This window comes from Lupinus angustifolius, chromosome LG09 (genome assembly GCF_001865875.1).
Source record: "Lupinus angustifolius cultivar Tanjil chromosome LG09, LupAngTanjil_v1.0, whole genome shotgun sequence".
NCBI lineage: Eukaryota > Viridiplantae > Streptophyta > Magnoliopsida > Fabales > Fabaceae > Lupinus > Lupinus angustifolius.
Window position 1 is genome coordinate 18,584,282 of NC_032017.1, and position 15,299 is coordinate 18,599,580.

The following is a 15,299-nucleotide window of genomic DNA, read 5'->3' on the forward strand; positions in this document are numbered from 1 at the left end:
AAACATGCTCGATTATTATCGGCTAATACCCGATCAGATATTATAAATTGCCCGATCGTAATATCCGATTAGAATTTCGGATTTCGGCATTCCGAGTGAAAAATATTTAGAAAATAGGTATGGGTGTATTCAGGGTCTATATTGACTCGAAATGAAATTACGAAGCCAACGGTGCGATCGGAATTCGATTCCGAGTTACGGAACTCAAAAACCACTTTTTGAGCCGTACCGGGTGGATTTCGGCCCCGACAGTGGTTCAGAACCGACTGTCTCCGAAAATTACCAAAATTTACCACAAAATAGGAAATACAATTTCAAGAATAAAACTCAGCTAGAGTTTTGTCTAATTCTTTACCTAAAATTCCCAGAAATTCATTTTCGAATATATAATTAATGAAAATATTAGTAAAATCTTATAATTCAAACTCGTAAAATTCGCGGTGTTACATTGTTAATAGATAGATAAAAATCCCTTTGATTTGATTGGTATTAAGACAATTTATTTAGAATTATTTGATTTGGTATTTTAATAATAAAAAGTCTTATATGGATTCGAAGTCTGAAGTTCATATAAAAAATCACAAAAATAATATATTGTAAAATAACAAATTTAGTAGTTATTTAAATTAATAACCTTAATATGGAGACATTTTTTTTTTTTTGGTTTCTGATAGGTATCCTCACACTAGAGGCAATCATGTCCGAACCGGGAACATCCACAGTTATGTGGGGCTAACTCTCCCAGCGGACATTTTTCTCATCCACAAGACTCGAACCCGAGATCTTGCTTAAGAGGAATCAAGTATGTACCACTTGAACCAACGCTCGTTGGTAATATGGAGACATATTTGTTAAAAAAATAAGTGTTTATTTGACTATATAATTAACTTTTAATTATAATGTTATTAAACTCGAACCATTCAATAACTCGGTGAGGACACTGAGTCAATAAGTCACTTGTTGGACTAGTAGGTTAATGATTGGACTGCTTGATTCAATTTGCATTAAAATGGAAATTTATAACAGTGATAATCTATTTTTATGCGAAGCCGATTACATGAGAGATTTGAATCGGTTAGACATCTGGTTCATAGTTGAACCGGTTGGATCGGTTGATCTGAGCCTAGTTTTATAACACTGTTTAATTACTTGTGGGGTAGAATAGAAATTACTTTACTCGGTAAAATCATAATAAGTTTTTTACTTGAAATGATTAAAAAAAATACTCTGAATGAGTTATGACTATACTGAAAAATTAATTAGTTGAAAATCACATTATTAAATTTTTTCCAAATACATGTAAATTTTCTATAAGTATTTATTTAAAAAAATAAATTAAATTATTTTATGAGGAAATAAATTCAAACAAAAAGACTCCTAGTTTTAATCAATTTTAAATAAAATTAGGATGAAAAAAATGAAGATTGGTGTATATAACGACAACATCCAAGCTTTTATCTTACAAAGTGAGGTTGACTATATTGATGAAACCACCTGAGGTTTTAGGAATTATACTAGTTTTCATTTAATAATCTACTTTCCCTATGAGGAGTTCTAATAGTCTTCTCTATAGATGTCTAAACCACTTGAGACGCGATTCTACCATATTTTATGTAATATGAGCTACCACAACTTTCTTCAAAGTGCATTCATTTCTAATCATATTTTATCTAGTATGTTGACTCAACTAACGCAACAATCTCATCTATGCTACATAAAGTATATTGTCTTGTTGACATTTTATTATCCAATATTCAATGTCATATAACATTGTAAGTTTATAGTCGTGTGGTAAAACTTACTCTCAATTTTGAGTGGTACATTTTTATCACCTATGACACATGAAACATTACATCATTTCATGATTTCATCCAACCCATTTGAGTCATATGATTCATACATTCGTCATTTTTCTTATCATTTCCTTCTGTGATGTCGACTCAACTAACACAACATTCTCATCTCTGCTACATAAATTATATTGTTTTGTTGATATTTTGTTGTCCAATATTCACTGTCATATAACATTGTAAGTCTATAGTCATGTGGTAAAACTTACTCTCGATTTTGAGTGGTACATTTTTATCACATATGACACCTGAAATATTACATCATTTCATGATTTCATCCAACCCGTTTGAGTCATATGATTCATACATTCGTCATTTTTCTTGTCATCTCCTTCTGTGATGTTGACTCAACTAACACAACATTCTCATCTCTACTACATAAACTATATTGTCTTGTTGACATTTTATTGTCCAATATTCACTATCATATAACATTGTAAGTCTATAGTCGTGTGGTTAAACTTACTCTCGATTTCGAGTGGTACATTTTTATCACATATGATACCTGAAACATTACATCATTTCATCCAACCCGTTTGAGTCATATGATTCATATCTTCGTCATTTTTCTTGTCATCTTCTTTTGTGATTGACCTAATATACCTAAATCTAATAATTTTTTGTAAAGCATGGTCCTCAATTTAATAACTGTTGGAACTTGGTTGTGAGTGTGAAATCTAAAAAATTCTCAAGTCTCACATAGAAGAGTTTTGAAAGAAAACTACTCCCAAGTCCCACATTGGAGAGATGAGAAACTTAGAAGTTATAAATAGAGGCCTCCTCCATTCATATTTTCTTGCCCTAAGTTGAATGCGCTTTTATTCAACTTTTTCTTTCTCCCTCATATTTTTTGCCGATGCATTTCTGGCAAACTTCTCTCATTTTCTTTATGTGGTACTAAGAATTGGCACAGGTAGCCATATTGTGTCATTTCGAGAACTGACACTGATAGTCACTATTGAGGGAAAAGAATTGGCACAGGTAGCCATATTCTAGGCATTTTGAGAACTAACACTCGTAATCAGTATTGGGGAAAAGAATTGGCAGAGGTAGCCATATTGTGGTGGGTGTACTCGAGATCGGTTCTTACAGTACAGTAAAAATTCGATAACAGGGATTTGTGCTGTTTTATCCTAGGGACGACATGGTTGATAGTCTGCTTGCACATTTTAGGTATTGCCCTGAAACGTCTTAAAGAGAGCGACCTGGTTGTGACTCAGCCAGTAAGTATTATTTTGTGCCATTTATAATTGTTGCAAACTACGGTAACAACAATTTTAAGACGTTTCTACTGCAATGACATTCGTAGATAATATTACTAGACCGAACATGTATGACCTGAATAAACCATTTCGGTTTGATGGGACAAATTCTAAACATTAGCAACATAAGATGATATTTTTTCTCACTATGAGAAAAATTACACACGTTTTGAAAAACAATGTCCTAATGTTGCTGGAGAAAGCCGAAAAAAAAGGAAAAATGATAAACTAGCTATTAATATAGTTCTCTGGCATGAAAATGATTACTTTTATGAATTTCATTCTGAATGAGTTGTCAGATGATCTCTATAATTACTACAACCCATATATGACTTCCAAATTAATTTGGTATGCACTTGAGAAATAAAGAAATATGATACCGAGGAAGTTAAGATAAAAAATATATATATATGATGTTACCACTGCCTCAAGTATCATATGACTGATGATAAATCAGTAGAGTCTCAGTCCAATGAGATAAAGAGAATTTCTCATGAAATTATATATGAAGGTATGCCCCTAGAGTTTTAAAATCGCAAGTAGAGCCTATGAATGTGTATTCATTGGTATGATGTAAACAGTATTGCGTATAAGTATTATGACATTAACGCAAAAATGATCATTGAGTCTAACAATGCTGACTTTAATGAGAAGAAATTCCTTTTTAAATTGAGGAATAGTGGGAGCACTTCAACTAGTCACATACTTGTGATTAGAGATAATGATAAAAAATAGAAAGGTTTGAAACAGAACCTCGAAGAAGTAAGAGAGCAAGAACCATAAGATAGTATAAACTTCATTATATGGTCTATATATTGGAGGATAATTCATCAATTCTCCAAGAAGTTTGACTTCTTTGGATGTTGATTTGTGGCGAGAATGCATAAATGATGAGATGGACTATCTAGAGTCTAAAAAGAAACAAACTATGTTAGCTCAATCCACTATGGAAGTTGAGATGATAGCATTAGCAATAGCTAATGAAGAAGCAAGTTAGCTGAGAAGTTTGCTTGCAGGGATTCCCCTATGGGAAAATTGATATCAGTTGTGTTGATCCATTGTAATAGTATCGCGACTATTATTAAAATTGAGAACCACTTTTATAACGGTAAGAAACGACAAATTTGTCGTAAGCACAACTCCATTAGAGAGTTACTCTCTACAGGAGCTGTTAGAATGGATCATGTACGCACTAAGAATAACTTCGTAGATCATTTGACGAAAGGACTAGTTAGAGAGAAAGTTTATAATACTTCTAAGAATATATGATTATTGCTCTTAGAACAAAGATTACTCATGATGATAACCCAACCTAACTGACTGGAGATCCCAAGAAATAGGTTCAATTAGTAATAACAAGTTGTGAAGTGATATAAGAAGAACATGCTATAGAATTATGAGAAGCATGATTCATGCAGCATATATAAGGATGAGTTAAAACTGTTAATGAGATCTATACTCCAATTGAAGTGGAGTACATAGGCTACAGAAGTACTCTTGATAGACTCACCTATGTGAATGTGGAAATGGGGGCCGCTTCCTATGAAATTTTGGGGCATAAATTTCTAGAATGTTCACTATACTGAGATAGACGTGCATGGTGCTTAAGGCACGAACTTTACAGAATACACTTTTGAAAAGGTCGTGTGTGGTCTGATGTCGGAGATAGAGTTCAAGACTACGAGTCACTCTAGTAAAATTTGGATCTTATTCACTATACAAAGGTTCAAGTCGCATGACACCTTTGTTTAAGCACAATCTTATTGAGATCACAAATATTCTCGGAAATCGTTTTTTAATTTTAAGTGGGGGATTGTTGGAACTTGGTTGTGAGTGTGAAATCTAAAAAACTCTCAAGTCCCATATAGAAGAGTTTTGGAAGAAAATTACTCTCAAGTCCCACACTAGAGAGATGAGTAACTTGGAAAAAATCTGAAGTTATAAATAGAAGTATCATCCCTTCATATTTTTTTGCCCCAAGTTGAATGCGCTTTCATTCAACTTTGTCTTTCTCCCTCATATTTTCTGCCGATGCATTTCCGACAAACTTCTCCCCCTTTCTCTCTGTGGTACTAAGAATTGGCGCACTGATAGTCAGTATTGATGGAAAAGAATTGACACATGTAGCCATATATTAGGCATTTCGAGAACTGACACTTGTAGTTAGTATTAGTACAGTAAATATTCGATAACTGAGATTTGAGCTGTTTTATCCTGGGGACGGCATGGTTGATAGTCTGTTTGCACATTTTGGACAGAGCTACGAAACGTCTTAAAGAGAGCGACCTGATCGTGACCCAGTCAATAAGTATTATTTCGTGTCATTTATAATTGTTGCAAGCTATGGTAATAACAAACTTGTATAGGTATTTGAGAACATTATATTCAAGTACTATGTGATTATCATGAAAGTCATGATAAAATATGTCATAGTAATTTAAAATATATTTGACCACATAGTGCATCAGTTACATGACATGTTGGCAACGTCAACGTTGTTTGCTACGGATGGAACGCGAGGGATGAATGGGATGACAAAGTTGATATTCAAAAGATTAATCTGGGAACAAAAGTGTTTGAAAAACTAACTTTTTTATGATATAATCTTTGGATTTACAATTATTTATGTAATTTCTGAAGTATGAGATAATAATTGAAAAAATTAATCCATTGCACACTTCTAATATATATGATATGGTGGAAGAAAGTGTCATTTTATTATCTATTTTATAGTCAAATTATGTAATTAATGGTATAATGATGTGTCTTAATTTAGGAAACGAAATAAAAAGATACTAAAGACTAAAGAGGCTACTTATAGAAGCCATGATGAGTCTTTGATCCATCTTTTTACGCGGTACCCACGTGGGAGTACTCTATGGCAAGTTGGCAACATATTGCAATATGTTTAATGTGAGGTACCTGCCTACCAATAATTACTCATATCTAAGAATTTTATATTTAACATTTATGAAGTGTAAAAATTTATATATAATTCCTATATTATTTATGATGATGTGGTGTAAACATTTATGAATTTTAAATAATACAATGATAATATATAAAACTCATACATTGTCACTTGATATTTTTTTTACTTCATAAATCTAAGACTAGGAAGTGGGGATGTTGATATGAAAATGTGTGTGCTTTAGTTAGTGTGGGTTAAGAGATGTGACATAGCTTTCCAATATGTGTGGTTTTGAAGAGAAAAGTTAATGAAGAAAAAATGAGGGAATACAAGTTATGAAGAGAAAACAAATAGAAAACATTAATATGTGATAATTTTTTAGTTATTTTGATACATAAGAAAATTGGAAGAAAGTGAAGAGAACAAATATAATTATTATTAATAATGATGTTGATATACGTTTATTGATCTGTTTTTGGTGTATTATATATGTGTTGTAAGGATAAAGATTTATACACAATCATTACATGACTATTCATTTGTATTACTTATTTTGAATAGAGTGAGTGATAAAACATGAATGACAAATGAGTAGTGACAATCTATAAAACTAACACATTATAAATGCATACATTTTTTCTCTTGTTTTTCAAAATTTTAGTAAATTTTTGACATTATAAGTGTGACTAACACAAAATACAATTTTTTTAAATGTAGAGTATAATATTCATGTAGTGTTAATATAAAGATTTTTGTACAAAGTCAATACATTATTCATAATTGTATTGTTTTTCTTGAGGAGTCACTAAATATAAAACTTATACATTATCATTATATTGTATATACTGTTTTTCTTTTCACTTGTTTTCCTCCTAATATTGGAGATAAAGTATAAAAGCACGAGTCCTTCCATTTTTTTTTCTCTTTCTTTTATTCAATGCAAACGAAACAAGGGAAAATACTTTTTTCCTTTCCCTTCCCTTCATATCTTTTTTTATTCTTTCACTTTTTTGGGTACTATTCCTTCACTTTTCAACCTAACCAAATATAACTTCAAATGATGACTCTCCTCATAATAGTTAGCATTTTAGAAAGTGGGGTGGGCTAGGGGTAATCTCATCCATACTTGTATACATATTTTTTGAGCGTTTGAGTATATCTATTGGAAATGTCTATATTTAATGAGTTTTCAAATTTAATTATATTTTTATATATTTTATAAAAATTATTATTTCATGAGTAATAAAATGTATATGATAATTTTTTTATTATAGTTTAATCATGAAAATTTAATATGAAATAATAATAAAATACAATTTTATAAAGTCTCAAAGTAATATATAAATATTTAATGAAAAAAAATAATTTATAAATTTATGGGTATTTATACTCATTAATAATTATAATCTCATCAATAAATTATTAGTGCTAATATTTTTTGAGATATTAGTGGGCATAAATATTTTTCTCATCCCAGGTAATATTAAACTTGGGATGTAATTTAATGACGTAAGGGATGGTAAGGATGTTTTTAAAAGATTGGTATCTCAATCCTTAAGATGTATTCTTTGCAAGATGACTTATAATTGCTTTTTTTTGTAAATGGGTTAAGCGCCCTAATGTTCTTCATCGGTACTAATTTGCATATTAAAAATCATTATGAGAACAAAATGTATATATTAGAAAAGTATGAGTTTTATATATTATAATTGTATTATCTACTATTCAATGTTTAATAATTATTGATTCTTCAAAAAAGTGAAATAAATAAATGGTAGAAGATATATCAAACGTAAATAAATCTTTGCACAGTTCATAAATATAAATATAGTAATATATGATGTTTAAATAAAATGAAATAGACATTATATGAACAAAATAATGTATTATTATAATAGTTTCGAATGAAATATAAAAAGTATTACATTGTTCATATAAATTGATATTATAATATATGATACGAGAACTAATGAATGAATAAAATAATATAAAAAAAATCAAGATATAGAATAATAATGTATTTATTATAATAAAAGTGAAATATTTATGATATATCAGTGTAAATATTTATAAACAATTAATATATCATTTACTATTCATTTATATTAGTTATATTTAAAAGTCAATAGTAATTAAATATAAATGATAAAAAAATGATGCATTGATATTAAAAAAATTCTTATACAGTTAATACTTACATATTTTCTCTTACAATGATATTTTAATAAACTAGTAGAAATATTAAATGAATATATATATATGATGAAGAAAAGTTAAAGAAAGAAAGTTTATATAAAGGACAAATAGCACAAATGACTAAGTCATATAAATTATTTTTTGGTGTGTGTATAAATTAATATATTTATCTGATTTAATGTGCAAACAAAAAATAATATGAAGTGAAAGAAGTACTGCCGTTTTGAATTATGTATTAAAAAAACTTTACACCTAGAGGACAATCACATTAAATTATACATCATGGACATTTTGATCTTTTGATTGACTTGTTTTGAGGCTTAAGGAATGTAGTAGTAGTAGTAGGTAATGCTAGAATATCATCTCTTATCTATTGAACGTTTATCATGTATAAAACTTGTATAGATTAGTGGGTGCAATTATATATGATAAGGGAATAAGATGTGGAAAGTTAAGTTGAAAGAGCAATAGAGAGTGGTTTACTTTATCCATTGTATTTGGAATAGTTATGCGTCTAAACTCTAAAATAACTTAAGACAGAATATTTAAAAGTTAAGCAAAGATTTATCCAGAAGTGAGATAAAGACCGAGTTAACATATAGTGTGAACTAGGCCAAAGAAAATCTTTCTTTCTTAATCAGCAATAACTTTTCTCTATTGTTAATTTATTTTGCTGATTAGTCAACATTTAGTCTGAACAGACCTTAGAAAAATGGGAACAGAAGAATTAGATCCTAGTACTAATATGATACTGAGAGAACAGAGTCCAATTAATCAGAAGAATAGCCATCAGAACTTCAAGCTTTTGCAATTACAACATAAGGCAACTGATACAGGAGTTCAAGTATAAATAAATAAAAGCTAAACCATCCTAATAAAAGCTCTGATTAGTGAAGAATTAAACATCAATGAAAACTATACCCATAACAAAATATCAATTAATTAGAGGAACTAGGTAAAACTTATCACTGATGAAGAACTGAGAACATGATTTGTAACAACAGTATATTTTAATCAGAGCGAACATATTGAACAAAAAAGGTAGAGCAACATACAGAACAGTGATGTGAAAACAGTTAAATCAGCAACTATATAGTATGGCAGTTTTCATGCATTACCAATGCTTACTTTACTTGCAACAAAATGCATATTTGCATTCAACCCATGAGTTCAAAAATACATTACTACTAATACGTATGTACCTTAGTACATTATTTTACAGTACCTAAAATGTACCTCACTTCTGAGGAAAAAATTTAGTTTCCTTAATGATAAACATAGCATAATATTAGTGTATTGCACACAAAAAATTGTCCATTGGTTAATGAGGAAAAAACATGACTTTGCACTGTTGGAGGAGGATATTTTGTTCAATACTAAAACATGGACAATTTTTTGATCATCCCTCATTTCTGAGTAAATCTAACATACATGAGATACTTCTAACTTCTAAATTCCGGATATATCATAAAAAAACCTGTTCCAGAGTCATTTTATTCTTCAATGATAAGCTGATGATGGTAGAACTTTGCCCACCCTTTTTTCTTGCAGAGTTTTATGAAGAAAAAAAATGCTATCCCACCTAGAGTCATAATACCACTGACCAAGAACACTGTTTTGGTAGCTATAACCATTATAAATACCAGAAACACAGATGGTATTAAGCACATTATCACCAACAATGGCAACTTCATCGGAATTCGATAAGGCCTGGTCATTGTAGGCGACTTCCATCTTAACCAAAGAAATGCAGCAAATTCCAACAACATTCCCAAACTGTACAAGAAATTAGCAGAGGAGATAATATCTGTGAAGTCCATATAAGAAACTGCAGTTTCTATCAACATAGACACCAAAATACCCAACCAAGGTGTATGGAACCATTTAGACCTAATGCCGAAAACCTTAGGCAACATTCCAATCTCTGCCATACCCAATACCTGATAAGCACTACTACTCATTTGTGCTTCAAAAAGTCCAATTGCTGATAACACTGCACCAACTTCAATCCAAATTTTCAACCATTTCCCTGCAATCATTTCTGCAGCTTGCGCGTGAAACCCATTTTCCCATGCATTCTGGTCCACAGAAACAGATCCAATAACAGCAAAGAGTGGTATCAAGTAAGAAACACATGTGAATATTACAGCAACCAAAAGAGCCAAAGGGAAAGTTTTTTTAGGCTTATCAACTTCCCCAGCCAAAGTACTAACATTGTCCCAGAAATTCAAGTTCCAAAAAAGAGTATTAAAGAACAAATTCCAATCTTTTTTAACACCCTTTTGCCCCATACTAAGCCATCTATGAGGACGAATCTTTGGGATTGCGATAAGAGACATTAAAATAAATGGCAAAAGTGAAACAACAGCTAGCACCACAGCAACATAACCAACTATTGTTAAACCAATGTAGTTGAGAAAAGAAAGAGCGAGAGATGAAACTAGTAATGCAACATTGCGAGGCCATCCAGAACTGAAAACTGGGAAGATTTTGGTGATGTAATCAATGCAGAGAACTGGGAAAGAAGCGATATTGATGACACCACTGAGGAATTTCCACGTGCCCATAAGTGAGCCCCAGAAAGGGCCGAAAGCGCGATCGGCCCAGAGGACGAAACCGCCGTTGCCGGGTATGGCGGTGGTGAGTTCGGCGGTGATGAGAGCTTCCGGTATGCTCCAAATGAATGGGAAAATGAGGAAACCGAGGAGAGCGAGAAATGGACCTGCTGCTTGAACAGCGGGTTCTTCGCCGAAGGGACCACCTGCGACTTCGAAGTAGATCAGGAATATAAGTGGGATCAGAGTAAGTTTCTTTATTTTGGTTGCTGGTTTTTTGTCGGTGGCGGTGGCGGTGGCGGTTTTGGAAGTAACAGGTAGGTCGCTGTCTTCGGCCATGTCGTGTTTTGCGGCGGCAGTTTGCATCACTTTTATTTTTTGGTTTGAAAGAGAAGGGAAGAGTGAAAGAAGAAAAGTGATCAATCGTCAAAGTAACTCAGTACCTGATTTGTTTATTGTAAGTAGTACATTTTTTCTCATTATTAAATCAAGGATCCAATCAAATCTTTATCAGGAATAATGAATATTAATGAAGATAAAATATCACTTTGTATTTGTATTATTAGGAGATAAATTAGTTAGAGACTATAATATATATTAATTACTATTCATTTAGTTACTTTTTATGAAGATTACTTTTTCTCATTTAGATTCAATTTGTATCTTTTTCACACTTATGTTTATCTAATAAACTGAAATTGATATAATATTAGTAAAACATTGGTTTAGTGGTGTAAAGTTTTGTTAGATCTTTAAGATGACAATCATGTACTCGAAAAGATTAATTCTCTACCTAAAAGGTGATGAATACTCTTAATAATACTAAAAAATATTCAAAATATATTAATATTTTACTATTAAAGATATGATGATATTATTACATTTTTCTCATATTAATGATGTATTAATATTACCATTAAATGTGTTTATCTCAAATAACCTACAAGATTGGGATGGGACGGTTTAATTATTTCTTGTGAAATAGTGACTGGACTTATTGGAAAAGAGTACCCCGAGTGTCTATATTTAGGGCATGTGCTGGCATGATTTAAGATAATGGGTGATGCACCTAAAGAAATCAATATTTTACAATTATTATTATATATTTTATTATTCTAGTAACTATGTAATAATTTTTTGGATTATTTTGTGGGGGAATGTAGTATCCAACTGGCCAAAGTTAGGACCTCTTTCGACTTTAAGATAATCCTTATCAAAATTATATATATTTAAATTGATAAAACATGATCTTATTTAAGAGTTAATTAATTTTATTTTATTTGAATTTATTGATAATTTATATTTATGTTATTAATTATAATTTATATCATTTATCTTATTATTGGTAACAGTTTTTGTCTATATAATATATTAATCGGTAGTTAAGTATAAGTCAATCCAATAACTTATTATGTAAGCAAAATTCCAGCTGGATTGCCTTCTAGACTACCTACCCTTTTATAACACGGTGCGAGGTTTTGGTTACTTATTAATTAATTATTATTATGGTAATATACTAGACGGAAGATATTATTAATTAATTGATTAAAGAAAAAGAAAATGACCAAGTCTTTGAAGAATAATTTTATTAAATCAAATTTAATTGGTAACAAATAAAATAATACTAACAATATAAATCATGTCATGGAGGCATCTTTCTGTTTTATTTAGGAACCAACTTATTTTTTGAAAATTTAAGTTGTGAATAATATATGAAGGTGCTCCACAATGTAAAAGAATGGGTAATTTGAAAGTCAATCAGGTAGGTGAACTCATGAGCTAATAGCTTCAGATTTTGGGTTATGTGAAGGTAGAGATTATTCAAAATTTCAATTAAGTAATATGTAAGGATGTCTCACAATGGGAAAGAATGGGTAATTTCAAGGAGAAGCAAATAGATGATCTTAGAAACCTAATTACTTAATGGTTAAGATGTGGAACATGGACGGGCAGAGTTGGGACATAGAATCCGTCCTTGTTCATGTCACATTTTTTCTGTTTTGGTCTAATGAAAATGTAACACTTAATTAAAAAAGAAATTCTAAAAACATAAAATTACATATTTATTTATTTGAAGAAAGTTCATTAATTAGGGATATATGAACGTACTTGTTTTAAGACAGGTGATCCATGAATGACCACTCTTGTGTCAAAAATATTTTTAGCAACTTGAGTGTTAAACGACATAATTAGTTATAGATGCTTACAACAATAATACAAGTACAGAGGAAAACATTTGTGACCCCCCCCCCCCATTAAAGTTTTTTGGTTAATATCCCATTATACGAGACTTCTAAAAACGGAAAGGAAATAAAAAATAAAGTTGTTAAGGTGAACATTTGTTTCTTTTTACATTAAAAAATTTTAGTATAATCAAGTGTATTTATCATTTAGTGGTAAAAAATTAATTCATTTTAGGGTGCATGATTATTCATCTCAATAATTATCGTTCACATGAATCAAATTTTTAACATTTTAATTTATTTGGGATCCAATAAGGTTTTATACCATTAAAACAACACATTGTCAGTACAATAATTTCATTTTGTTAAAAATATTATGAGAATGTAAAAAGAATTTTATATTGATTATCAATTATTTCTTTATGTGCATTGAATTTTACTTAACATGTCTATAATTATTAACACGTGAATAATGAAAATCTTTAGTGTCTAATTTTTATCTATATTTTTCCTTTTTAGATGACAAAATGATAAGACTTTATAGATAAATAGCGAAAGAACATAGCCTTCAAAGGAGGGAAAATTTACAAATATGGTATACCTTGACTAAAAAATTATGGTTTTGGTGTACCTTTTAGAAAAATTATAAAACTAGTGTAACTTTATAGAAATCGGCACTGGAATTGCCGATTTGTGTATTTTTTTCTCTCTCCTCCCCCAAAATCGGCACTGCGGAGGGAGTTTTATTAAAATATAATTTTTTAATCTCCCCCTAAATCGTTAAGGGGGAGATTTATACTTTTGATTTTTTTTTATTTTTTTCTCTCCCTAAATCGGCAATGGGGAAGTTTTTCTTTTTTTTTCTCTCCCCTAAATCGGCAACCGGAGAGTTTTTGATTTTTTTTTAATTTGTGAGAGTTATATTATTAGTTTTAGGGTTTAATTTTTCAAATACAAATCCTAACAACACACAACATAATAAATTTTGTCAATCCTAGTTATAACAACATAACACAAATATTATGTTCAACATAATATTTGTGTTATGTTGTTATAACTAGGATTGACAAAATTTATTATGTTGTGTGTTGTTAGGATTTGTGTTTGTAAAAATTAAATCCTAAAACTAATAATATAGCTCCTACAAATTAAAAAAAAATCAAAAACTCTCCGGTTGCCGATTTAGGGAAGAGAAAAAAAAAAAACTCCCCCATTGCCGATTTAGTGGGAGAAAAAAATAAAAAAAATAAAAAGTATAAATCTCCCCCCTTGACTAGGGGGAGATTAAAAAAATTATATTTTAATAAAACTCCCTCCTCGATTTTGGGGAGGAGAGAGAGAAAAAAATACACAAATTGACAATTCCATTGCCAATTTCTATAATGCTACACTAGTTTTATAATTTTTCTAAAAGGTGCACCAAAACCCTTTCGATTCCTTCACAGGAGAAGTTTTGATGCACGGGTGTGCATGTGACGTCTGAGGCAGTTTGCACTTTCTTTTGACTGGTTGTTCTCCTAGATTATGTCGTAAACTACTTTTTTTTTTTTTTGTTAAACAAGAATTGAAAAACAAGGAGAAACAAACAAACTAGTGGCGCATGTGCAAACAACCACCAGAAGAATCTGCAACTAAGAGAGGGACCACCTAAGTGAACCCATTTGCTACTTTCTTTGCAAGGAAATCTGCAACTCCATTAGTTCAGTAAACTACATTCTAAACTAATAAAAATATGTCTTATCAATTAAAAATTATTTATTTATTATTGTTTCAATATTATTAGTTTGTATGTTATTTGAGACATAATTTGTGATAATAGATCTTTATCCAAATCAGAGATACGAATAATTATTTATCATTCAGAAACCAATCATCGTTAATCAAAATATTATTTTTAACATGGAACATTTTCTTTGTAGATACAGAAATTTGTAGGAGGATATATCAATTTCCAACTATCAATCAAAATTTCCACTTCCTAGATTTCAGAAGATAATTTACTTTTAATATATTGATGGTTTAAATTGTTGATTTATTTGTACCGAATATTTGGGAAAATTTATTATCTCTATTTAAAAATTAAAAAATTGCTTTAAAATGTCAATCATTTATAAAATTAAGAAAATATTTAACAATTTTTTTTCATATTATCCTTTGGGAAGAATAAATGAATAAAGTTTAAAAGTTAAAACAGTATACCAAATATTATTTTTCCAAAGTTGAATAAATTAAATTTTGACATACCTTTCTCATAGTCCTTGACAAATGACAATTATTTCTAAAACTGAACTATATGTCAATACAAAAATATAAACAATTAATTTAAAATTTGATCAGCTTAA

General features: G+C 30.1%; 1 protein-coding gene across 1 annotated transcript; it reads right to left on the reverse strand.

The window, feature by feature from the left end:
- On the reverse strand, positions 9,224-11,214 carry LOC109356039 (probable polyamine transporter At3g13620). Its single transcript, XM_019599365.1, has one exon. It carries the CDS (start codon positions 11,138-11,140, stop codon positions 9,713-9,715), a length of 1,428 nt encoding a protein of 475 aa, XP_019454910.1. The 5' UTR covers positions 11,141-11,214; the 3' UTR covers positions 9,224-9,712.